This window comes from Vanellus vanellus (assembly GCF_965231255.1).
Source record: "Vanellus vanellus genome assembly, chromosome: 3".
In the NCBI taxonomy this organism is placed as follows: domain Eukaryota; kingdom Metazoa; phylum Chordata; class Aves; order Charadriiformes; family Charadriidae; genus Vanellus; species Vanellus vanellus.
In genome coordinates, this window is record NC_138907.1 from 30,374,153 (window position 1) to 30,401,261 (window position 27,109).

The 27,109-nt window shown below is 34.6% G+C and overlaps 1 protein-coding gene across 1 annotated transcript in view; it reads right to left on the reverse strand.

Annotated features, from left to right (window-relative positions):
• The window catches only part of LRPPRC (leucine rich pentatricopeptide repeat containing), a 96,109-nt gene that overhangs the window by 48,970 nt on the left and 20,030 nt on the right, over nt 1-27,109 (reverse strand). Inside the window, exons 9-23 of the mRNA XM_082480609.1 lie at nt 26,341-26,483; nt 25,947-26,052; nt 25,758-25,865; nt 19,708-19,826; nt 18,975-19,068; nt 15,656-15,725; nt 12,425-12,452; nt 10,067-10,124; nt 8,846-8,952; nt 8,556-8,633; nt 8,163-8,216; nt 7,329-7,442; nt 5,975-6,105; nt 4,467-4,552; nt 2,644-2,848 (exon numbers count right to left, since the gene is read on the reverse strand). Of these exons, the coding sequence (XP_082336735.1) occupies nt 2,644-2,848; nt 4,467-4,552; nt 5,975-6,105; nt 7,329-7,442; nt 8,163-8,216; nt 8,556-8,633; nt 8,846-8,952; nt 10,067-10,124; nt 12,425-12,452; nt 15,656-15,725; nt 18,975-19,068; nt 19,708-19,826; nt 25,758-25,865; nt 25,947-26,052; nt 26,341-26,483 (1,501 nt within the window). The remainder of the gene's footprint in view (nt 1-2,643; nt 2,849-4,466; nt 4,553-5,974; nt 6,106-7,328; nt 7,443-8,162; nt 8,217-8,555; nt 8,634-8,845; nt 8,953-10,066; nt 10,125-12,424; nt 12,453-15,655; nt 15,726-18,974; nt 19,069-19,707; nt 19,827-25,757; nt 25,866-25,946; nt 26,053-26,340; nt 26,484-27,109) is intronic.

Sequence of the window (27,109 nt, forward strand, 5' to 3'; positions counted from 1 at the left end):
ACAACTTTTTCCAATTATTATCAGTTGGAAGAACCAGTTTGAAACTAAGACATGTTTTAAGAAAAAGTACAAGCTCTTCACATCCTTGCAGCTTTTAGAAATGAAGGTTTTTGTCATACTGTCCAAGGCAGGCTATCCCCTTGGATGACAGACCAAGATTCCACATGTGGACTGTCTCAATTTTTAATGTGATTTCACCATCTTGAGAAACTGTTCAGAGTCATAAATAAAAATCATACAATTAAAAGCAGGGGGGTGCTTCCCCCTAAATTTACTCAGGGTAAAAAAGCTCCAAGATAATACGAGTTCTCTACCTAGTTACTTTGGTTACATATTTCTCAAAATATTAAAGGCAAAATGTACATTCTACTAGAATATTATTTGTTAGCTTTTGTCAAGTTACACTGTTCATCATCAACCACTATTTTCTTTTCCATGCTCTGCTGTAAATTGTCACTTTTAACATGCACTAGGACTTAAGAATTTCACAATATTCAGGACTGTGTTCAGAGAAAAGGTATAGATGAAAACATTTTACACCTACAATTGTTGAAATCTTCAAAAGAAAATCACAGTCCCTTTACAAGCAATTAGAAAGTTTGAAATAAATTAAGAACGCAAAACACTAGCACAACCACTGCTGTGGAATATTAAAAAACATCCCAGAGCTAATTTCAGAGGCATGCTGACGACCTGCAGCTAAATGACAGCATTTCAGCATGATGTTTGAGTTGCACCATGGCAAATAGTAAGCCCTACTGCTGCAAGAAATTACTAACACTTATTTCAGTCAGTCATAACTTGCAAAAACTCTTATCTCCTCCAAGAAAAAAAAAAATTAAAAAAAAAAAAAAAAAATCAGTGAAATTCCTCCCAAGCAAATTATATGGAAAAAGCTTTCCTTTTAGTTCTGACTGGAGAGGAAGCCAGTCTCTCCACCCATAAGGTGGAAAAAACCACAGGACATGAGTTTACTTTGTATTGTATTTACATATATATATATATATGAAATGTATTAAGAGTTATACAGGTGAGTACCAATGACTTGTACCCATACAGTTCCACAGCATGGAACTACTTTCTACTTTAAAAATCTAATCTCAAGCGTCCCTTAATTAAAAAAAAAAAGTTTTTAGAAAGTTTTACCAAACAGTTATAATCCAAAAGAATGTGGAATCAAACTAAAATAACACTCTTTAATGTCCCCCTTTGCACCCACACATGATCACATCTTTATTTACATCATCTTATACTACTTCTGAAGTGAAGAAAACCCAAGTAGCACCATGTACAGCTTGCATGTCAACGTGCATAAAGCAATTATGTAAAATGCAGCTGCTCTTACTGCACACTGCAAAGCATATTAGATATTTTTCCGACACAATGGTTACATATGATTGCAGTTAAATTACTTTCATAAACATCTGCTTTGTCTTGGGATGTAACCAAGGCAGCGTTGCTGACTGAAAAGATGTATACTATATTCTTAACTGTTGACCACTACACTAAAATACTATTTTTAGAAGAGAATGTACATGCATCTACCAAGAGTTACATCTTTTTGACAAGAATTTTGGATACAGAAAACGTTATACAGACCTTGCATACCCAGAATACTTAAAAGAACTAGAAAACTCTACATGGTAACAAAAACGTTAATATGCATCTTTGAGGCTGACTTACACGATACTATGAGAAATTAACTTATTTTATAGGTATTATATTTAACCCAAGAACATTTTACATAGACGAACCAAACTGCAAGAAATTGATCACTCTAGCTGCATGAGATTAAAATCCACCCACTACATAAATGACATAAGAAAAAAAAAAGTAAAGGATTGTGCATATGGTAAAGGAAGTGAAAAGGGACTCTTGGCTCAATTTTAGCAAGAAATTGTTATATAGTTCATACGTACACTAACTCAAATATCCCACACGTCATAATGAAAATTTATGCAAAGGAACATGACACATGGAATTACAGATACTTCCTGCCAGAATGAATGTATGAACTTCCTTTTCTCTATTAAATGGTATTAAAAGTATCTGGGGGGGTGTGTGGGGGAATCACAATAGACAAATCAGACAGTCCTTTCTTTGAATTTTAAATTCAGCAACGTAGTAGTCAATTGGCAATAACATCAAATCATTTGAATTACGTGAATTAAAAATATTTCAGGGTTCAACAACTGCCCTTCAACACACCTGAGATGTACCGGATGGCACAGCAAAATAATGCTGTTTTGATGGGAAACCGCATACTATTTCACCACAAGAGCTGAAAATATACCTATCATGTTCTGAATAGCTACCTTGTCAAAGAGACTTTAGAACCAAGTAATTCATAAGCATATTCCAATATACAGCCACTTCATCTCTGATGTGTCCATAAAACACAGCTGTTGTTCCCAGAGACCACAGTGTGATATATAACTGATGAAAACAGACTTATCTAACTTTAGAAAACGTATTTGTTTAGTGTTTTTCCTAGATCACTTCGGCATTATAAGTGCATGCATGTATGTGCGCATGAGCACTTTCAAACATGAAAATGCAGCTGTGTATAGCATACACAGGTCATCTAACACAAATAAATATCATATCATAATTTCTTTCATCTGAAGCCCAAACATAGCTTACTTTTCAAGGTGAACTGTAATCAGAGGGGAATGAAGGACAGCAGTTTCTGCCAACCCCAGGTTCACAATGGTGTCATGTAATCGATTCACTGTTTCAACTTCACCTCGCATGGCAGCGGCATTAAGAATGCGGAGAAAAGATGCAACCGTTCTGTCTGAGATAGGAACATCCTTCTCTTTCATCTCCGTTAGAATGTTAATAGCATCTACAATGAAACAACACAAAAGACCCTTAGGTAATTTCATGTAGGGAAAACAAACTGCTATTAAAACAGCATTTCAAACCCAGCAGGAATGTAAATTCTGGCGTATAATGCCGATTTCAAGTTAATTACTACTTGCATTTCTAAACGAGACTACAATTATAAATCCACAATAGCATGGTTTTATCATTTTGCTGCAACTTTGACTACAAATTATAGATAGGAACTGTGTGCCCACTCTGCACCACGTAACCCTGTATAGCCTGCCCTATAGCTGCAAGATTCTACTAAATGGATGCTTTTATCGTTCAATGCTAACATCTGCTAAATCACTCCATTGTTTCTTCAGCAGATGGCTTGTCACGAGGCCAGATAATAAAGATATGTTTACACTGTATATACAGCCAGACTAATGGTCTGATACCGATAGGGCCTGTTTGCTGTGTCGATACTAATTAGCCAAGGAGAGCCAATGAAAGCTTTCTAACAGACTGCATGTTAAAACATTAGGTTCATTAAGCTTCATTAGTAAGGCAGAAACAAACATTTTGGTATATGGAATAAGTGCATTTTTATAATGTTCTTAATTATTGCATACACAGAATGTTTTGATCACTTTACATTTGGCTACATTTATGAATTGTTTTATTTTCTGAGGGACATTTTTGCTCTTAAAAACAAGCTAATCTTTTCAAACTGCTTTAATGTAGAGGTGGTCATGATCTGACTTATTATGATTTGGAAAACATCAGCTTTGTTTATTATTTTTCTAACAGTAAGCTTAATAAGAGGCCAAGACAAATTTCAAAGAAAGACCTTACAAGAAAAAACATTACATTAGCTTTTTTATTTTATTGTATAGTGTTCTATATAAAATCATAACATCTTCTGTCTAGGCTTGGACTGTGCTTTTACAGTTTGAGTCTTCTATAAAATCATGGAACTCGATATTCCTTTTAAAGTTGATGACAGTCGAGTTCTTTTAAAGATCAACTGAATCATGTAAATTACAGAATTATATTAGACTAAATTACAGAAATTAAGGAGCTAACAGTTTAATGCAAACATCTAGAAATACAAAATAGGCAGTTTACAGAACACTCATTAAGAGCCAAAATTTCCAGGCAGTTTAACAGATTGACTCTAAAATTCAGTAACATACACATAAAAGAATACTAACAGAAAAATATATACTTTATAAAAAGTTAAATGATTTTTTGCAGTACTTGGCTCTTAGAAGAAGGTTATGTTTATAGGTTTTACGTTCAGCCTTCAGACCTTCTTAAGCAAAAACAAAGCCATTAGTCTAGGCACATACGCAATTTGTGCCATAAGTCATGATCTTCAAACTCAATCCAAACAGCAATGCTAATAAAAACTAGCTGCAGAAATGCAAAAAGCACTGAGCTGTGCAAATGTAAATGACAAGCTTGCCAATCCATTAAAACTAATGGCCTGCACTGTCCAAGCATCTCTGGTTGAATTCACATGCAAATTTGTATGCAAAATGTTCAAGCACTTTTCAGGACATGATATACCATTAATATCAACTCACATTTTTATTCTTGAGGCAAGATATCTTTATTATATAGCAGAAACACAAAGAAAGCAAATGGATTACCTTCTACTCTGCCATGCTTTCCTAAGACTTCTACCAGTGCTACGTACTTTCCAGTGTCAAGAGCAACAGGTGAATTCTTAGGGAAGCTAGAAATTAAAACATTAAGAATTGTATCAACAGAAAGCCACATTTTATGGATTCAGCTTAAAGATTTATTTTTAAAACTACATAACAAAACAACTGCATTGAGAGCTAAAAGTTATAGTAAGTATTAAAGGAAAAATGTGATAGATGTAAAAAAATGTATCATTAAAATGTGATTTAAAAATATTATCTGCACACCTTCCCTCCACCAAAACCCAAAACTTATATTTTAAAGAGCCAACTGGTTTAATTCATTATTTGGTAGTTACTGCATAAAATAGGGCATCTCCCAGCAGCCAAGGAAGTCCACATGGCTGGGCCAGGTCTATATTCTTTTTGACACAGAACACAAAACCATTTGTCTGTAGCAACAAGTTAAAAGATACTATTTTGAAGTTTCTGCTATGTATTGGGTTTCTTTTTTTCTGGATGTTTTCAAATTAATTACTCCTCTGTTGTTTCTTTTTTTAACAATTCAAAGAGTCACTTCGTAGCAATATTATGCTACACTTGAAGCAGATCAGTAAAAATGTGCTACTAGCTCCACTAGAAGCCCCGATTTTACTTCATGCAAGCTATGGGGATTGTGAGAGTGGTAGTACGGCCAAAACCAATACAGTACCATTATTTGCCGAGTGGCAAATTTCTTGATATTCATAGCTCAATCATTTCACATAATTTCAAATACTAGCAAGGTGTAATGCGCACCTGCCTGCTAACCTACTGTAAAACCAAAGCAAATACTTTCTGAGCGCATATGAGACAGAACCTGAAAGTAACACATAACTTGTTCTATATTCATGGTAGCATCAGACCGAAAGGAGTCTTCCATGGGAAAAAGGGAAGGGGCAAAAAGAAAGATGATCTGCAAGAATTTGCTCTGGGATAAGTCATGCGTAGCATGTTTTAGCTGGGAGCTAATTTTCACAGCCAAGATACAAAGCTCTGAAAACAAAAAATTAAAGTAGAATGCTTGTTGACAGTCTTAAAGTAATGCCACTCAGAAACCCTGTTATTCTAAAGACAATATAGGTGCAGCATATTCTAGGTGCTTTGTAACACACAATACAAGTACTTTTTTTTTCCCCCCTTAAATTAAGCAAAACATCAATTTAGGCACCATGTACATTTAAAATAAAAACAAAACAGATCCTATATAGAAATCTGTCTTTTTTCCAAAAAAAAAAAAAAAAAAAAGGGGGGGTAATTACTGACCATACAAAGTAGCTGCTTCTGATGTCCAATTATACAAAGCAAATTTTGTTTCAAAAAAACCACACCTCTGACTGTTTTAAATGCACATACATTGGTAGGGAAAAATAATTAAAAATGGATGAGGGGGTTAATACTCAACCTACTTAATTCAACAAGGTCTGTGTATCAGCATAAATCTCTGTGACATGTTTCAGTGCCGGTGTACTTACACTTTTTCTTTCAGGTTCATTGCCTCTTCTACATTATTATGTCGACAGCACAAATTTATTAAGGCTGCATAGCCACCGACAACCATGTCCGGTTCATATTTGGCTTTCACTTCAAGGGCTTTTTGCATATTCTAAAAAAGGAACAAAGCAAAGATGTGAACTAGAGGAAAAGTCAATATGACATTATGATTCTTATATGTTCAGTGTGCAGTTACATGACTGCTTTAGTGCTTTTAGTAGTATAAGATCACATCTGAAAACAGTGCTGTAATGCTTTAGCAAATTTTAAGTGAAAGTTATTTTGCAGAAATTAGTATTTTTCTAAACCACCTTTTAGATTAACTTGAGAGTAGATTTCTAAATAAATTGTCTTCCTTTATGTTTATATTTCTAGCACGTTTTAATGTAAGACGTTTTTCCTTTTAATCCAGACAAACACCACAAAGATGATTAATACAAATTCTAAAATAGTTCTTATTTATTTGGAATTCATAACAATTTTCACCTGGTACGCTGCCAAATACATAGAAAAACTACTTTCTAAAGAATAAGAAACTACTTAAAGAATAAGAAACTAAAAAGCATTTTTTTTTTTTTTTTTTTTTTTACACATTCCTATTCATATATTTTGACCACTTCGAACTTACAATAATGTTTGCTTCCAGTTTTATTTCATAAGCAAAATCATAGAGACAGACAGCTGAGCATCACTCTTAGTTGTATTCTTAGCAACACAGGATATTGTGCTATCATCTGCATGACTGTTACTGCTCCTATATATACAGCTTTATAGGCAGGATCATACTGAACAAGAAACTGAATAAAAGTGTGGTGATACCCCACAAATTACAGACACACACTAAATGAATGTAAACTACAGCTGGACGCCTGCCGAATGAAGGCAAGAGACCCTTTATCTCAGAAGAGCTTTCCTCCTGCAGGAAAATGGAATTTCAATCCCTGCATTAACAACCTAGTAATATTTGAATTGCAAATGACTAGTGCATGTATCAGTTGCTTGACAATCTAGATATAAGAGACCGGAGCCATGGCTTGAAAGGACATTTGGCATGTATGATAAACCTATCACAGCTGTTACTATCATTCACTTTGCAGATTATTGTAAACAAACTTCAGCAACCCCAAAACATGCCATTCAAGGTGTTGCTGAAATTAGTTAACCTTTTGATTTAATTGCTTTTTGCACTTATGTTTGATTTATAAGCATCAAACCATGAAACCTCAAGCACTGCACTTGTCTTTGCTTAACTATGTCTTTCCATAATACAGTCATTTCTGTCCCTTTAAAAATATAGCTGTGTGTTTCCAATTATCTCTGCATTGCTTAAGATACCTCTTCTTCACAAAGAGCATGTATGAGTTGTTTCAAGACATCTGTAATAGGCTGGTTTTCAGCTTTTCGCTTTTCTAGTTTCTTCTCCAAAGCAGACACGTCAGATTTAGCACTCTAAATGGAGGTAACAGAAAGAATGTCAATTGCAAAAACACCCTTCCCCGAACAACTTGTCGGATCACTTTAATAAAAGACAGACAAAATAATCCTCTTTTTTCATACTATAAGAAACTTTTTAATCATTTAAGGTGCTTTTATCTGTTTAAATGGTACATACTAATTGAAGATTTGCGTCAGAATACAGTAAAAAAAGCATTAAATAGCATATCTCCAAAGGTCAACATTACTATTTCTCTTATACTCAGTTCTCTGTGTTCAGAGAAGTAGGGAATGGAAGTCTGTTTCTTTTTCCATCTCCGCTCTGCTCAGATCAGAGATGTAAAGACTTGACACTCCACCATTAGATGCAGTATGGATTTATATGGTTCCTGCCACTCAAGCGGATCACTGTAATTTACAAGCATGAATTAAGCCTCGCATCACCACTGTTAACTAACTAGAACTCTCAAAAAAAAAAAATATTTACCAGACAGGGAAACTGAGGAATGACAACTCCGCTAACTCCAAGGTCAAGTATCAGGTCTATGTGAAAATCTGGATAGTCTTTACTTCTACTCTGGAAAGTAACCTCTGAACTTCAAATGGTAGATTTAAATTATGTTAATATGCATATGTCCATGATCTGAAAGCTAGTGATTACACTTGATCTAAACCCCATATCCAAACATTATTATTACAGTAAGAACAAGCATAGCTATCTGTGAATTTACTTACTTCTGGAATGTTGTCTGTAGACAGGGATTTTTTATGAGACAGTAACTTTGCATCCTAAAATGCAGTAAGACAAAGATATCACTAATCCCCCCCCAAAAGTTCAATCTCTAAGTAAGTACATCAAGCTAAAACTGTTCAAGTTAATTACATCATTGCAATGTTAAAAAAAAGCTGTATTCTGCAGCATTATTACACTGACTTGAAAAAGCACTTATTAAATGTATCCCTCAAAAACTTTCACGTACAAAATGAAAACAGCTTCAAAAGTGAAAAATCATGGAAAGGCTTCCACATAATCACTGCATAAAGGTATTTATTTTGCAAAGGAGAATACATTAATAGAGTACAGATACTCTATGTTTGCTTCAAAGTAATTGCTATAGAACCACAGACCTTAATTAATTCAGGAACTTGAGAGGTGTCCAGCAGTCTGCAAATGCCGCTGTAGTAGGTTGTAGGGATAGCTATATTCTGTACCAAGAGGTGGGGAAAAAATTATATGAGTTTTGAAACACAACCAAACTGAAATTTGTCTAACAGAAATTATCTCAGACGTAATTCAAGTCTCCAGCTCTTGCATGTCATTGAGAAGTGGTCTGGTTGTACTTAAAAGCAGCAATTTCAAATCTAATAGATACATGTCAGGCAGGACAGGCATTATGTAGCAAAAAATGAAATGGTACCATCTTCTTCAGCTGATGGAAGTATTGTCTCAAACGCTCCTCCTTGGCCTGTACCTCTGAGTCACTCATGCTGTCAATCAAGCGATAAAGAAAATAGCCAACAGCTTCTGTGGAAAAAAACAAGAGAAAGCATTCCACTAAAATTACCGAGACTGTCATGTTATCAAGATTAATTTATAAGAAATCATTTTGGTGTGAGATGTCACCCTGATGAGAGGCTCTGAAATGGCAACAATGATCACTGAGGCATAGAGATTATGTGGTTTGGGAGCACATATCTAACTGGTGAGTGAAAGGAATATTAATTATTTTCAGACCTAGTGACAGCTTTTCAGTACAGAATCTTACTTCAATCTATTTTTTCCACTACTGTGTGACAGAAGTGGTACTGCCCAAGGCCTTCCCCCCCTTTCCTCCCCGCTACCCCAAATAGTTGCCACAAATATTTTGTCATTGCTCAAAAGAAAAAATAGATTTCTAACACTTTGCATATTTATTCTGTACATTTTACCCATTATATTCCATTACAAAGCTACAATAAATACTGTAATATTAATATAAACCATTAAAAATATTTTAAACATTAGATCAACTAATACTGAAGAAGTTGCCTATTAGCCAATGAAAATCAAGATTCACAGGTTTTAGCAAATAGTGCTAAGTTTCTTATCTATGCAACTGTAAAAATATATAGGGTCCTGCAGCTAAGAATAGGAAGAGCATCAATTATTGTCTTCTCAAAGGTCAGTTTTCTCCTTGCCCCAACAGGAGGACAAAATCCCCTGTTTTTTAAAAACAGATTATACAAAAAAGTATACTTATTTCAAAGTATAAGGTTTGGGATGTTAAGTGTCATTCTGCTTCACAAATTCAGAAGAGTTACTAAGGGCAAAACTAGTTTGGAAGACTGCCTTTTTTTTTTTTTTTTTAAGTATTTAAACACTGATACTGTATTCATTCTAAATCTCTATTTTGGTGAACAAATTTAGAAAAACAAATCACTATCAGTAAGATTTATTTATAATTCTAAAAAAAAAAAAGATCTTATGGATCTCACAAAATATGCTGTGATTATTCGAATCAGGATTTTACCCAACATGTTTTCAAATTTCACTTTCAAAAAGAAGCAATCAGTGTTTACCGTTGTAATCCCTCAAACCCATCATTACACAGAAGAACGGATTTGTGGATAAGTTACAATCATAGAAATTGAAACTCTACCAGTTGGTCCTGGAGGCGTCAGGCAATAACGTTCATCCTTGTACAACAGTTCTGTTATCTGGTAAGACAGAATAATCGTACATTGCAGCCAAAAGAAGCAAGCAAGGACAAATAGTATCTGAAATTGAATTCTCAAAATAATAAAGCATTTCTCTGTTAGAGTATTATTCTTTACCACATTGTAGTAATTCCCTAAGAAATACAAGGAAGTTTTTTTTTTTGTAAATAATAGGTTTTTCTTTAAAAAATATTGCAAACAGAAATGCTTTCTGAGGTATGGCAGTAATACAGACACTCTAGTATTCTGTTTATGTATCATTCTACAGAAAGTTAGCTATCATAAGACATTGCTTAAAGCAAATATTAACCAGTGTCACTCCTGGAGATGCTACAATTATGTTCCAATTTACCGAAAGGCTGAAATTGGCCCATAAAGCTTTTTGTTGGGTTTTGTTTTTGAGGTTTTTTTGTTGTTGCGGGATTTTTTTTGGAAGAAGCAAATACATGAAGAAAATAGAGGAACATAACTTATCAAGCTCTGCTAGATTTAAGATAACTAGTACAGCTGTTGTAAATAAGTGCAATTTTGATTTACAAAAATATGTGTCCATAAAAATTAATTGCATTTGACTAAATTTAACACACGTTCCATCAGTCATACAAACTGAAAGAATATGTAGATTTTACTTCATCAGAGGAGAAGCACTTACCCAAAAAGCCCCACGTCCTACCTACAAATACTTTAACCTAAACTAAATCACTTTAAAAATCCATTTGACTGTCCCTTAACAAAATGACATCTTTTGTTAAAAACTGAGATTTTAAGTATTTCAAGAATTTGGCTTTATATGCCATGATTCTAGAATGCAATCTGAATGAAGTTAGAGGGAGATGCACTCCCACTGTCAAAGTGCTGCGTTTTAAGTATTGACAAAAGAAAAGGAACCCTCACCTTCAGCTGTTAATGAAAATGGATAAACAAAGCCAGAAAATACCAAACGTGCAATGGAATACTGTATCTATCACTCCTCATTTTACCAACACCACGGACACTGTGGACAGTTAAACTACAGCTTTCTTCTGCCCTTTTGCCCTTGTCCTCCTATGACAAATCAACACAAAGAAGAACCTACAACTACAGTAAAATCCAAGAAAATCACAATTACGCTTTTCTCCTTCTCAATCAAATCTCAGAGGACACCAAAAAGGATGGACTACAGGAAAAAGAAAAAAAGAATGCGTGATATAGTTTCTAATGCTAATTATCTATTTATTTCCCAAGTTAGCGTTTCTTATTTTAGAATGTTAATACACGTATTTACTCAAATTTAGCAAAGACAACAAAATGTACATTTCTTCATTGCGGAGAACAGCAGAAGTAACTTTAGATACTACTTCATGTACAGACCACAATTACTTCAGTCCTCTGATGGTCCTTCAAAATTAATTTCATAATAGGAGTATTAAGAGGTCCCCTTTTCTCTCCCTCATTTATTTTTTAAATGCAAAAAAGGAAGGATAGAGGCAGAGAACAAAAACATCCTCTCACCACAACAGAAAAAACCCTGCATCTCCTACCTTTACCTGACTTACATAGACTTTCCAAATCATGATTTCAATTTCATTCCAAGATTTCTTTGAAAAATCTAATATACTGCAAGCCATGTACCAGTTTATTAGTCAGCAGATACAGTACCAAAGAAAAAAAGACAGAAAGCACAGCGCATCCCTTCCCAAATTCTGTAACCACATTCCAACCAGTACCTGGCAACATCTCTTCTGTTCTAGGGTTCTGCAAAATTTATTGACCAAGTTATATTGCAGCAGCTTTCTAATATACTCCCCACCAAGGAGGGCAAGATTATCAGTCATTTCCCCTTGACTTCACCCAGGTGCTTTCTTTTATCTGGCTTTGCCTTCAATGTTTTAAGTCATATGACAGAAACTTTAAAATTCTAATTGTGCCTTATTATTTTATTAGTACTAGTGCAGGGACAGGAAGAAAGTTTAGGGAAGGCAGGAAAGGGAATTAAACAATCTCAGACTGCACAACCATGGCAGGCTTTGTTCCAGAACCTACAACTATATACTACCTGAACAACAATGATCTATAAATCGGGAGTAGCATAAGCTACACTACATGGTAAAACCACATTTGATTTTTCACAATTGCACTTAACTGCCCAATTTGAAAATTCAATTTCATACAGTTGTACCATCTGCCACTGACAAAATTCTTGCTCAAATTAATCAGGTCGCCAATTATCGGGCTTAGAATTCAGATTTACAGTAATGCATCATAAACATGCAGCACCTAAAGAACTTGATTTTATTTACAGCGTTATTATTTCCACTTACCTTGCTCCAAAGATGTACATCATTTGAGCTGAAGAGGGCAGCAAAGGATAACAAATTAAAAGCAATGAAACGATTTTACTCTTCTTTTTTTAAAAAAACACAAATCATTAACACTGAAGATCTTATACTATTTAAATAAAATTAAAATACAGTAATTGCCACATATTGTTTAAGCCAGCTTTGTATAGAATAAGTATTGCACTTTTTACTATACTGCATATGGTCATAGTTTCTGCTAAATAACTTAAAACAATGCAGCAACCCAAACAGATAACTAAGGCTATAAAGAATACATTTTAGTTCTATTTTTAGTTCAATTTTTGGCATGTCCTAATTGTACTTTTCTACTTTATACTTCATTCTATTTAGCATTTCAAGAACATAAGCTTCACTCAAACAAGTCGCACTTTACACAGCAAACACTCAATATGTCTAGATTTTTGCTCTAGCAAATTCCACTCTTGCGTATTAAAATTAGATTTTTAGTATAGACAGATTAACTACAGGCATCTATAAATGCATTGATACCATGCAAAAAAGAAAGTAACCAAATCTCCTACTTAAGGTATAATTTTTATTACAGTGAGATAAACAGAAAATGTTTTAAGAAAGAGAAAACAAAACATAGAACTCCAGTTTCTCCCCTCAGAACAGGACAGTACTTGATGGAGAGCACTCCTCTATATATCATCAGGTTACAACCAAAGATCAAACGTTAACTAGTTCACTAAAGTGTAAAAAACCCAACATATTAAAATGTTAATACTGAAGTATAAAAAACCCTGACATATTCCTATAATTTGTAGAACATCAACAGTCTTGATAGAAGCTTTTTGACAACTATAAAGCCTAGACAGGGCTAAGAGAACAAGAATTTATGACCTTATTTTATCTTCCTATAATTCTCATAGGGGGAAAATTAAAATTTGGTCTGAACAGCTACATAGAAACTTGAAAGCATTCACAGAAGTTTAGGATTTTATTTAGGGATGTTCAAGTCTATGAAACATTTATTCTTTTTGTGCTACTGCCACTTGTATTTGAAAACGAGTCAAATGCAGGACCACACAGAGGGGGGGTGTGGGGGTGTGGGAAATGCTGTCTGTGAGGTTAGTTAAGCTTTCCTGGGTGAACTCGCTCCACCACTGACAGCATGACAATGAACTGCAGATATCAAATGCATCAATTTCCTAAAGTACTTGACTCTGAAATAGTAATGGTACATCAGGCAGATAGAATAAGAATACTTTGAAGCAGTTACTAGAGAAGAGCAGCTTCAACAGAAATCCATAAACTAGTCTGCCACAGACATTGTTCATGTGTCCCTGGTGTCCATACCCTGTACTTTTGTACGCCAGTCCTAAATTCTGCTCATTTGAACATTCGAGACCAGCATTTAGTCATAAAATTTTGCTGCAGTCTTTACAAAAGCTACAAATATTCTTTTCTTCTATCCTATCATACCCTCAAGCTTCATTTTCAGGCTGTTCTAGCCATTAAGTTGAAAATAGAAACAGAAACAAGAACTGGCACACTTTCAGAAAAAATATAAAGGTGAAATCTGGGCACAGCCAATCTGGTACACAGCTTCTGAAGCCAGGTAGTACTAAAGGTAAGGAAGAGAGATTAATATTAAAAAGAAATAAAAAAAACCTTATGCCACACTTACAAGTGGCCAAGAGAGGGGGGAAACAGCAAGCTGAAGTAAAAAAAAAAAAAAAAAAAAGCCACCAAAAAAACCCACAACAAAAAACCAAAACCACACACAAAAAACAACCCATAAAACCCCAACCTTAATGTCCCTCAGAACCCTGAGTTTTCAGCCCAAATGTCTGACGACTATTAAAATCACAACAGCAGTAACTGTTCTATCACTGAGGAGAATAACTGTTTCACTTGAGGAAAGTATGATTCTTCAGCAGCTAGTTTTCACAATACAAGTTAATAACATTTTAAAGGTACTTCAAATCACATTCTAAATGCCTGCACAACTCTCCAGTGGCAGGGGTATTTTGTGCTAGCATTGGTTGTGTGTGGTAAACATTGGTATGGCTTCCTTTCTGCTGCAAGTTCTACTTCAATTGAATATTTATCTATACTTGTAGAGAGAAAATGTGTTTCAAAAAATCTTTAATTAATACATTGGAAACAGATGATTCTGGGGTTGACTACTAAAAGGAATAGTAAAATAACACTACTGGATCTAAAACATTATTTCACTTATGCCTTGGATGTCAAGGTCAGCTAAGGCCTAGTTAACAAACCCAATTTGAACACTGGTTTGCTTTTTCTCCTCCTTTTGCCCTGGTAGACCAGGATCAGCTAGATACAATCTGCAATTTACTAAGAAATTATTTTGGTCATATTCACCTGGTATGTTTCACTAACATCCAACCTAAACATAGTTACATCTCATAGCCATTACATAATTTATTGCAATAACTTAGTTAGCAAATCAGCCTTCAGACTCTGGTCCTAAGGAATATTAAGTGACCTCTCTGGTTCCCGGTGGTGTAGGTATGCTGAAAAAATACCTCATTCACAGTCCTAAATGTGGGGCAAATAGCAAATGATAGAAATGGTTGTTAATTCACATATACTTGCATAAACTTAAGACAACCCTGCAAGTTAGCAAGGAACCCTCCTTAGAAAAGGGGACCATAGGGCTGTGGATACAAAATTATGGCAATGTAGCACAATACTAAGGTGTTAAACATGAGCTTTCGGGAGCTGTATTAACCCAGAGGGCACAGAAAGCTATCAGAAGTCGCAGAGCACGCTTGGCTCCTACTGGTATTTCATCTTCATTAAGCACCCATTTACTTGAATAGGTAATAGCGATAATCTTTAGGGAAATCTTACATTACCATAAAAGTTTATAAACAAAAAAGTGAATAAAGATAAAACCCCGAATGTTAACTACCCTGAGAAGTTTATATACTGTCAAATACCACAGAACAAACACGAACAGTTAAGTTCTTTTTAATCCACTATATATAATACTTCAAAGGTATGCTCATATTCAAGCAGAGGCAAGGAAACCAGGGAGAGCAGAGAGAAAACAAAGATATTCTTCAGATCTGCTACTACCGGAACCCTCCTTTTAAATTTTCAAACATGGAGCATGGGGGGAGGGGAAGAGATGTGTAGACTCGTGCTCAACAAGGCAAAAAAAGAGAGGGAACTTCGCTATGGGGGGGGGGGGGGGGAGTATTCATATAGGAACCTTACCTTTTAAAACCCAAAATGAGGCTGTTTCTAAACTGACGAATATCAATAGGAGGTGTGCTTGCTGAAGACACTGTAAATGAAAGAGATGTTTCTAAATAGTCATTGTAAAAAGCCCTGAACTGCAATAAGTCAGTAGTAGGTCATGTAAATAGGGTGTCACTCAAAAAACTATTTTGTTAGTTTAGTAAATGCTGACAAACTTTTGTAAAGCAAAATTTCAAACACCAGGGTATTTGAAACAGTCCTGGTTGTATGAGCTGTAAATCCACTTCATTTCAAAAGGGATCAAATATTCTGAGAGAAATTTTTCCCTCTTCATTGCCTTTAATGTCAATAATTAATACATTAGTCTTTTATAAAAATGAGTAATAGGAGTAAGCATCTTATATGTAAAAAAAGTACAAGACTGAAGAAAATACTATGTTCCAAAAAGCAAAACAAACCCCAAACAATTCTAATCAAGAAAACTTGAGATATTAGCCAAGGAACAAAAAAGATCCAGAGGCAACTAGTTTGCTAATTGTTTCAGACTGACTACCTGCCTTAAAAAAGATTTTACAATTTTGCCTTCTATTTTCTTAATTTTTTTTATAAACAAAACAATGACACTTTCTCAGGTGTTTGCTTCTGCTGGTGTAAACTGCCTAACAAGAAAAAAAACGTAGTTCCATCTAAAGTGCTATCCATTGAATTAAGTTAAATGTAAGGGGAAAAAAGAGAAAGATACACAGTTCTAAATGATGCAATTTACAATACTGGTTGAACACAAAAGGAAACTGTAACATTACTTAAAATTAGATGTCCCTGAGATATCATTGACAGTTATGCCCTATGTCATCATTTTTACATCTTTTCTTGGCTAAGAGTCCAAATCATTCTACCTTCTTCCTCGAGAATTGCTGACTCTCATTCCAGCACTTTAGTCCAGGAATGAAAAAAAAAAAAATAGAGTAGTAGATGCATTTAAGTCCTGTATGAAGTTATTACCATCTGACTTCACTGTCACAATAGAATTAACCCCTGTAAAAACCTCAATGCACTGGGCCCTCTCAGCAAGGGCTGCAGTATGGTATATGGTAGAAGAGAACTGAAATAAAAATATCTGTTCTATAGGAACCTGGGAAATAAAAGGAAGGAACATGCTAAAGCCAATCCTTAGTCTAACTCCAGGCATTTAGAAAATTAAGTTTTAAATGTCGGAATGTTTATTTTAGTTTGAAAGTCTCAGGTAAAGTTGGTTTCAAGAAACCCTCAATACAAATCCTCTTCCAGTTGTATATTAAACTTTTTGCTCATAAAAAGATGAGCAGAAAAGCATCTTAGTATGCTCAGCTGCTGCTGACAATCGGCAACCTGGTTTCCTTAGCAACAAACAAGTCTGAGAAAATCAAGAGGCTGACAATGAAGTGGAATGGAACGGCATGATAAAGGGAAAAAGCGGCTCTCATACGATGCCTTATGCACCCAGATTCCTCAGCTGATGCTTCGTAGTTTTCATCTTGTCAGTAGCAGAAATCTATACATTATAAGCTATGAGAAGCTGAATCAATACACCTAGCTAGCAACCAGCATTAATAACCAACCTTCACCCCCAACTACCCTGATGAGACAATCTTGAACTATTTTCCATACGGCATCTATTTTTCCCTCTTTGTAATACTGCAAAAGAAACCAAGTCAAAACCAACCAACCAAAAAAAAAAAAAAAAAAATCAGCTGTTTAATATCAGTGCCTTATCATTACATAGGTGCTAATTAGATTTACTAGCATTCATTTCAGCTTGGTAAACTATTTACAGGAGTACCTTCCTTTAAAGCTCAAGTTCAAAAGAAATTTTGTATGTCTCCATGTATTATTAACCCTAGTCTTTGTAAACAGAAATACCACTACAAGATTTAAATTCAACACACAGACAACAGCTAAATAATACACTATGTGAGATTAATTTCATGACATTAAGACACATCGAATGCAGCCTACTATATGTGCCTATATCATACTTCTGATATCATATACATTTACCATATACCATGTACACATGTATTTGTGCCTTTTATCACATTAAAACCTGTTTCAGTTAACGAAAATGAATGTGCAGGAGTGGCTTTACTTTTTCATGTAGACAAAAAAACCCCAAACTATTTCACTTTCTGAAATTTAATTGCTCCTAATAAATAGTTATTCTTTCAGAAAAATGTCAAAGTTATTTTAAGTACTTCATTTTTCATATTTAATATTTTTTGCTATAACAAGAACAAACAAAATAATGGCTGAATGTAAGGTGAATCTTAAAGATTCACTAATTGATAAATCTCAAATACAAAAATTAAATCACTGATTAGTAACCACTCATTGAATTTTCTCATTTTCAACACAAGAGCTTCCCAGGGTCATGGTGTATAGACTACCTATTTCTATATTCATTAAATAGAGCAGTAAATGACAATTGCAGAAAAGACTGCTTATGTTTTTTCCTGAACCCTGGACAAATAAAACTGGTGTTTAAAAAATGACATCTTTCTGTATCAGATTCAGTCCAAATGTAGGTGTTTTATTATTGTTTCAGTATACTAGGCAAATAAAACCTGTATTTGTTTTAAATTTTGAAGAGAAACATATATTCCTACTTAACCAACCAAATAATCCCATCCCATACATTCAGTCAATGACATATTCTAACCTTTGCAAGCACTGAGCAACAGAAAAGTCTTTGGAGAAAATTCTTAAAAAGTGATTCATTCATGCTGTTACAACTTCGTCACCCCATTAACCCATCAAATTTACACACATAACTTCCATGACCAACAGATCAGCAGAGCACACCCAGGTTAATATCAGTGCCAATCAGTTCTTTCAAGTTGGTTCTTTCATTAATAATTCCATAGTACTTCGGAGCCATATTGTTAGACTAGCATCCTGTTGTAATTGGTGCTGCAAATAAAAACAAACCCTGCAAAGACACAGTCACCGTGCAAGGCCAATTGTTTCCTTAAGCCCTCTAAGCACAAGAGGATCATAATCCTATCACAATCGCAGCAAAGCTGTGATCTGTAAATATCTTGTATGTAAATCTTATGGCTAGGTTCAATAATAAAAAAGAATTTAACCATGATACATTGTCCAGAACTGTTAGTTTCAAACTGTCTGACATCTCATCATAGAGGACCTCACATAATAAAAGCTTTGCTCAAGATTCCCACATCCCATCTTTAGATTCCCATCTTTAAACCTCATATATTAAAACATGTAAATCTCTTACCCTACAACAATCAACACTACTGCCAAGCACATAGTAACATGCAACATGAAAAATACTTACACAGAGAAAGAACATTGTTCAGTCTTCCATGTGCTGCTTCATATCTTATTTCTGCTACAGAGAGTCCAACAGTTTCAAACAGGCAGTCATTTTTCTAGAGATAAAGCAATCAATCATTGGAAATGCACACAGAGAAGACCTTCTGATACTTTGTATTTTTAAACGCTTCCTTCCCAAAGGACATTGGCATTCTTATATTGATAGCTGTTGAGAATACAGAAGGTGCTCTACAGAAGTCTACATGGCTAGCCAGATAAATTGCTACTGATCAAAAATTATCCAGCTTTTGTATCGAAATCAATTGCAAGAGACAAAATTATTAAAAGCAGAAAGAGCAGGGTAGTTAAACTTAGTCTGCAATTCTGAATTCTTCAGTAAGTAAAAGAAAAAAAAAAAAAAAAAACACCAGAAACAACTGTAATACTTCTAATCCCCAGTAAAAAAAGGGACATCATTCACTTATTTAGTTTTCCACTTCGGGAAACAGAAAGCTAGTAAGTCTCAAACAAAATATTTTGGTTACGTCTGGAAAGGAGGAAGACAAGCAGGAGAAAAACACTGTAAACAAGGCATCACTACAACAACTGTTTCAAAAGTAATCTGAACATTCAGAAGAGGCTTCATCATACCAAGTTGATGTTTAGAGCACTACTGGGATCTAAAGCCTTCTCAGACAACATAGATTAACAAGCCATGCAATAGTAATTTTTATGAAATGTAAATGTAAACTCACCTTCAGCTGGGCAAGGGCAGTCTCACTATCAGCAAAATTTTTAAAAACATAGTCTGTGTATGTTTCTGTATCAAGTTCCACCCCCAACTCGTGCATCAACTTGAGGACCTCAAAGATACCTATCAAGGCAAAATTGGTAAGGCTAAGCATGTCAGAAAAATGAAAGTTTTTTAAAAAAATTTAAAAATAAATGTTGCCTTTCAAAAAAGACTCATCTCCTCAATTTCCCTCCTTGAAATTGCCATGCAAAATCCTACATTTTTATTTTAGATGTTAATAACGTTCTTAATTGTGAAACTTAAAATATATTTATTAAACTTCCTGTTCTGTGCAGTACTATCAAAAACATGAAACTCTTGGCTAGTATGGGAATTGCTAGTATACAAAGTTATTTTCTAACACAGTGAATAGATCACAGTTCCTCTTAGTAATGTTTGCAAAACATCTTTTAGAACTATATATCAAAGCGTCCATACTATTGTGCATAAAAATCAAATCTGAAATTTGGTGTTAAGTATGTAATCAAGATATAAATGCATTCTTCAACACATAATGCATTCTTAGCTTTGTTCCCAGTATCCAACCTTGATTAGCAAGGCAAGCTTTCAAGATTTGTCTCTAGATTTGTTTAAAACAAATATTTGTGCAAGCAAATAGTTTAATTACTCTATCAATGCATCTGCTTCAAACTGGAAATTCAGAGAAAGGATGAAGTCCCCCAAACCCCACCGAAGCTACATTATAACTTTTATAGGGTTCAGATTAATTCACTTCTCTAGACTGTATATTACTACTGTAGATATGCATTTGCAGACAACAGTTACCACATCTTAATAGTTTGGCAAATAGACTGTAGAGTTCTAAAGTATATTGCTATTGCTCTTCTGATTTGCAGAAACTTCTTGCAGTAACCCTAGCCAGCAAGCTCTGAATCCCTGTCAAAACAAATGCAGGTATTATCATTCTTTGCTGGTCTAAAAATGATTTGTCAGTTGCTGCAGGACACCAGTACCAAACAGCATATGTTTTTTTCAACTTGCATTTCATAGTTATTACTTTAAAAATGTAAAGTTTCCCAAAGTCCCTGCCTTTGCCCTGGAGTGCCACCTATGGAAAAGTGACACTTCCATGAATATTTTATGCAGTGCACTATGGTGCAAATAATCAAATGTGAATTCCCTTTGAGCACTTGAAAATACATGCAGGCAAGTCACACTAGATTAAAGTCGCATCATCTGTTTGAGTTTGCCTTAAACAAAACTCTGGTTTTGGCCCAGAATCTGAAAAAATATGAATAAAGAATTAATTACAGTAAGTCTTTCTTGATACCTTTCAAATTTTGACAGCTAGTTCCTATTCAATGTTTTCTACTTCCCATACATTAAGTACGTCTTGTGCTGAAACCTTTTCAAAAGTAACTGTATCTGTATCACTAGAAAGTAGTTTGAAGACCAAGAACTAGATACTATAGTGAATATGGTAAATTCAGGAGATTTGACTTCAAATTTCTATCTAGAACAGAGTAGAAAACAAGTTTTTTAAAACAGGCCCCATTCCCTAGCAGACATTTGTCACAGAAACATTACACGACCTGGCACAGTTCCTGAGCAGGAAAGGTTCACGTATGAAGATCAGGACACCAGCACAACAGTGAGATGCAGATTAAGAAGCAATACCACTAACCACACTGCACATAGCCAAATTAATCGCAGACTTAAAAAGAAAAAAAAAAAAAAGAAAAAAAAATGCTACCACATATTTCTTCATTTCTAAGATGGCTGATGTACAATTTCTGGGGAGAACGGAAGATTAAGGAAAACCAACACAGAATTCAACAATTTTGCATATGTTTTCTATCTCACCGAGAGCAGAACTACTTTATTATCACATAAATATCTTCCACAATAGAAAGCAAAAAAACATTCCCGTATCAATCAAAATACTACAAAATTGACAAATACATGCATGAGATAGCATTTGAGCATTACGTGTGAGAACTTTTAGAAATTCTCTGCTCCTCATATTGGAAACTACACTAACCTCTTCTCACTTCCCAAACCAGAGAACAGGCTAAAAAAGAATGCCGCAAAAGTGCAGTCACGTTTATCTAGAACATTGGTCTCCCAAATGTTTTTGGGAACACACCCCCAATGGATTTATATTTATTTAGAAGTTACATACGTGTACTACTGCTCCAATATATAATGCACATTATAAAACATACACAAAAATAGAAAGTAAAAAAGAATGAAATAATTATTTTATTTATTAACGGCCCACTCACACCCCAATGGATCGCCTTGCACACTCCACTTTGGAGACCACTGATCGAGAAGATTGGGTATGACTAAAACCCACAGTAATGTCTTTCAGCCATCTCCCTACTTGATCAAGAATAGGTTTTTGATCTCTTGGGCTGAGATATGCAAGGACTGAAGGAGCTGTGTATCTAAAAATCAAGTAACTGAGTGAGTGGAAAGAGGACAGAAATAGGGGGAAAACAAACATAGCCAAACTACTGTTCTCCTTTCTGTCAATACTGGAAACAGCACTGGAACACCCCAACAGAACAGATTCCAGCCTCGAATCAGTATATCCAAGAACAAATACAGAAGAGATGAATTACAAGGTGGTCATTATATTTCTGTTGTAGAGCAGAGCAACTTGCTGCTTTTCAAGAAGTTAAAAGCGAGACTTGCATTTCAGTCCATCCTTTCATTTCCTAAGTTTCTCATAGTAAATTGTGCCTTCTTCCTAAAGCAGTCCCATCAGAACAGAGGGAATTTCTAAAGCAGTTAAGTACAGTTCTACATGTGAAAGGGCAGTAAAACTGGGCATTAAGCAGTGTTTTTAAGGCAACAAAAAATCAAAACTCCAGTTCAAAAAAGTGAGGGATTGCATTCAGGGAAGCAACATAATATCTGACACATTTTTATTGCGCTGTTAATTTCAGATGCACTCAAAGTTCTCTGCCCAAAAAGTTTGTCTACAAAACAGTATTTCAAACAGTTACTTTGTGAAATCATCAGCCTTAATCCTCTCAGGACTCAGACTCTTCTTTCCCTTATTTCACAAAGTAAAAATTGAATTACAACCCACTAACCATGCTTGGTGTATATAACAGCTTAGTAGAAAACAAAAATGAAATACACTAGTGACTTTTAAAAACGGTCTTTAAAAACAACATGATTATACAAAGATGGAGGGGAGCTATAAAATATTCAGTAACAAGTGGAAGTCAAACATTTCTGCTTATTTATACCAGGCCCTCCTGTTTTTGTGTATAATCTGATACAGGATGACTCTTAGTGCCAATAACAGTTTCAGATCCACCTCGTATTGGTCTTTTAAACCCTGCAGGCACTTTCCATTCCTAAAAGCCTAACAGCATTTACTTAGCTAAATACTATGGAAATAAGAAATTATCAACTTACGTAAGAGATGCACATAAAAGCAAGAATGACCCAAATGAAATTATTTGCCTGTGTAAAACGACTCAAAAGAGCTGTTTGCTATTTCAAAGTGGTTAAGTTCTCTACGGTACATTTAGAAATGGCCTTGCTTAGTTTCATTCCCCTTAGTGGCCACTTCACTGCTATTTTTCTTTCAAACTCAATTCCATAATACAGAAGTTAAGGAATTTCCTTTGCTATCCAGTGTCAGCTTTTGTTATAATAAACATTAGATAAACATATAATTAAATATTGCTACTAGTTATGTAATTGTTTGGGTAATTGTTTGGGTTACGTTACACATACTGATTCAGACATTTGTACCCTGCACTTCTAGACAGGTTGCTACCTATATTCCGTTGTCTTTAACAATTTAGTCCACTGTCTACACCCTATCATATTTTAAACAGTTTTTCCTCAAAGTTCTTTTCCATTTTTAGCCTTACCGATATTAAGATGCAAAATTACACAGATTAGGCTGGGCATTACTACTTCGTAAAGAAAGGAATTATTACCTCATTTTTGGTATGAGATGTGTCACAGTGTCTGTCTATACTTTTGTTCACAGAGCTCTCATTTTTTGCTGCTAGAAATCACCATTCTGTTTATTTACTATCTGCTGTCACCTTTAGGTTCTCACTGCAGCATATTTTTTTCTCTAGTATTTCTATGAAACAATTTTAGGGTGGGTGGGGGATTTTCCCCCTACTTTCCTTCAAGTGTATTTGTTGTATGTTTAGATAGTAGATCTCATTTATTCATTTTTTTTGTTATTAAATTTAAAAAAAATGAATGTGAGCTTACACAAGGGAAAGAACAAGACAACTTGTTTCACTGCAGCAAGAAAAATTCCACTGATTCTTCACTGCAGAAGAAATTGCTTAGATATCTTATGTATTTTTAGAATTGCAAAATCAGTGATTTGTGTATGGATACAGTAGTAACATTCCCATTTGACAACTCAAACTCGGCGACTAAGTACATGTTTGCAAATCCACAGTATATACAGTCATATAGAAGTTTATTTATCCTATCCAATACCTTTGCAGATGGAAAAAGAAAGGCACTCTAGAAAATGGCAAAGACGGACAGAATTCAGGGTTCCTTTATCAGTTTTCTTCCCAGTTTGCTTACGTGATTCCAGCAGCAACTACTAGCCAAAGCTTAGTGTATTCTACAGTATGAGTCCAAATTAAGGAAACCTCTGGATCTTGCCAAAGACCAAAAGAGATATGAAAACTGAAGTTTCTCTCAATGGTCAGACACTGTTTCAGCTTTGGGAGCTAAGTCTGTATCTAAAAATACTTCCTACGTCTCTTATAATTGTGCTAGGTGAAATTTTGCATGGAATAACAGAAAGCATGTTTTTTCAGTAGGCAGCATCCACGTGGAGAAGTATGACACTGATTTCAATGTACTTATTTTTAGCAACATTGTACTTCAAGTAAGTCACAAAGAACCCAACTAAAACAATGTTGCCATACTTTTAAAATATCATAGAACTTTCAAGTGTTTCAAAACCTGGGAGAAGATAAACTTGGGAAGTAGTCTAGCAGGAACAGAGCCTAAGGAGTTAATAAAAACTGAATATTGTTTTCACAAAGGCTTTTTGAAAAAGACTTGAGACATTTTTATAGCCAGAAACAATTAGGGAATACTTGTTTCAGCATTTCTTCCAAACTGGAATGAGACTGTATATTTAAGATAAAATTGCGATATGAAGAGTGCTAAAAGCACTTTTTTTTTTGTTTGTGCATTTTGTTTGTCACCCAGTGTCACACTAACAACTCTGCATCTCATTCTAAAGCACATTATACTGTGAGATAAGATGAAAAAGACAGTTTTTTGTTTCCCCAAGGGGGAAGTACTTCTGTTAAAAGCATCTTTTTACAATACCATTCTTTCTGAATTACCAATAACGCAAACCAAAGAATTAGATACTGTACTCTAAAATTTAATATTTGTTCAATTCTTATTCATATCCTGTAGACATCCCCATGTGTAACAGGGGAAAGTATGCTAAATGCTTAAACCTACTTAAGGATCCCAAAGATTGAGCATTTCTGTCCTTCAATCAGTATGCTGTCAGGTCAGGCTCACACATTCTGCAATCTAAGTTCTCCTGCAGTTTTTATTATTGTAACGAAACTCACGTTTGGATTATCAAGTAGATAATAAGAAGTTGGCTTGAAAAAAGGATTTGGTTTGCAGTCCAAGAGAGCCATTGTAACATAACCTTACTTTTAAATGCTTCTCTCAGACTTCAGTTTCTTCAAGAGTAAACTCTGTAGAAGGTAATGAGCAGCATAAAGAACCAGTGGAAGGCAGAAAGAAAGTGAAGAGTTAAAAAGATAATTAAATGCTCGCACACACCTTTCCATGCAAAGGTAGATTTCAAATTCGTAAAAGCGTACCATGATTAAGAAAGGAGGTTTTAAAAGAAGTCTTTCTGAAGGAAAAATTGTTTGCAACAAAGAGACATGCAGCAAGGTCTTCATTTACTTTCAAGAGTCTGCTGAATCTCACAGCAATGTTTTAATAAAGGTATGTGCTCTAGGTTTGCAATAAAGCTAGAGGAGCATTTATCAGATAACTAACCTTTAAGATTCTTCTCTTTGTGGAACCCAACTAGGAGCGGCCAGCAATAGTGAGGTCTGAGTGGCAAGCCCTCTTCTTTCATCATCTTCATCACATCAGTGGCCAAGGCTGAAAACATTCACAAGATAATTAAACAGTGACCAAGTACTTTAAACAAGCATATGTAAAATAACTAAATAAACAGAGTACCTGATTTGTTGGCCTCCAAAGCGCAACGCAAAATAAACGGTAATGGTGCAGAGTGCATTTTTGCTTCTTTTAACTCACTACAAAATTGCTTCAGCTTGTTCACAGGCTGCAAAGAATTAAAAAAAATAATTTAATACATTTTTCAACTCCTTAAATTGTTAAGAATGTCAGATTCTTCTAGTGTTTAGGAAATGGATATTACACATGCCAAACCTGACTCCTTTGTGAATTTCAATTTACTATGCAAAGTGATACGAAATATTAAAATCCTTCTTTTATTCTTGAAGAACCATGCAAAAAACCCTACCATTTGCCATCTTCACAGTTGCATTAAACGAAATAAATATACTGTTATTAGTATATTAAGAAAAAAAACTGTTTCTGTTCTGCATACCATATCTCTATTTACACAATGTTGCAAGAAGAAGCTACCCTTGTCCACGTTATCACGTGATAAGTGATGAAAAGACTTCAAAATATGGAAACTTATATCTTCAAAGCCGTGAGTTATCAGAGTCAAACACAGGTTCATTGCATCTAACAGTTGAAAAACAGAAAAACAAAATTAAAAAATGCATATAACTATTTTTGCAGTAAACTACTAAAATTATTGAAAGCTAGAAAAGCAAGTATGTTTTACAAGTATCATTAGCACACTTTTAAACATGATTAACCAATAAAATTTGAGACTACCCTTTTCAGAATTATATTTATCAATGAAATTCACTTTTCCCATGCCAAAAATTACAGAAGCATCACCACTGTAGCATGACAGAAGGATACTAAATAAAAGAAACACATTTCTAGTCATATCAAAAAAGAAAAAATGGATTAAGTATAATTATCAGTTATCAATCAGATTATGCATACCCAGATCCGAAAGTGACTTTAACTGCAGATAAAGAAAACTATATTCAGTGTTTAGTCTCCCTTTTTATGATATTCACAAAGAGCTGTCACAACAGGAATTACAACAGGAATTACAACAGCGTTGTTTGAAGAAAGGACTCCACGCTTACTGCTTTCCTATAAAAGCTTAATGAATTTTCAAAGTTAAAAAAAATGATAGATTAAATTTTGTATGTAAAGGATTAAAATTGGTGTATATTTAAATTTTACAAAGTGTAATCTAAAGCAGCACAAATGAATGCACAAACTAACGG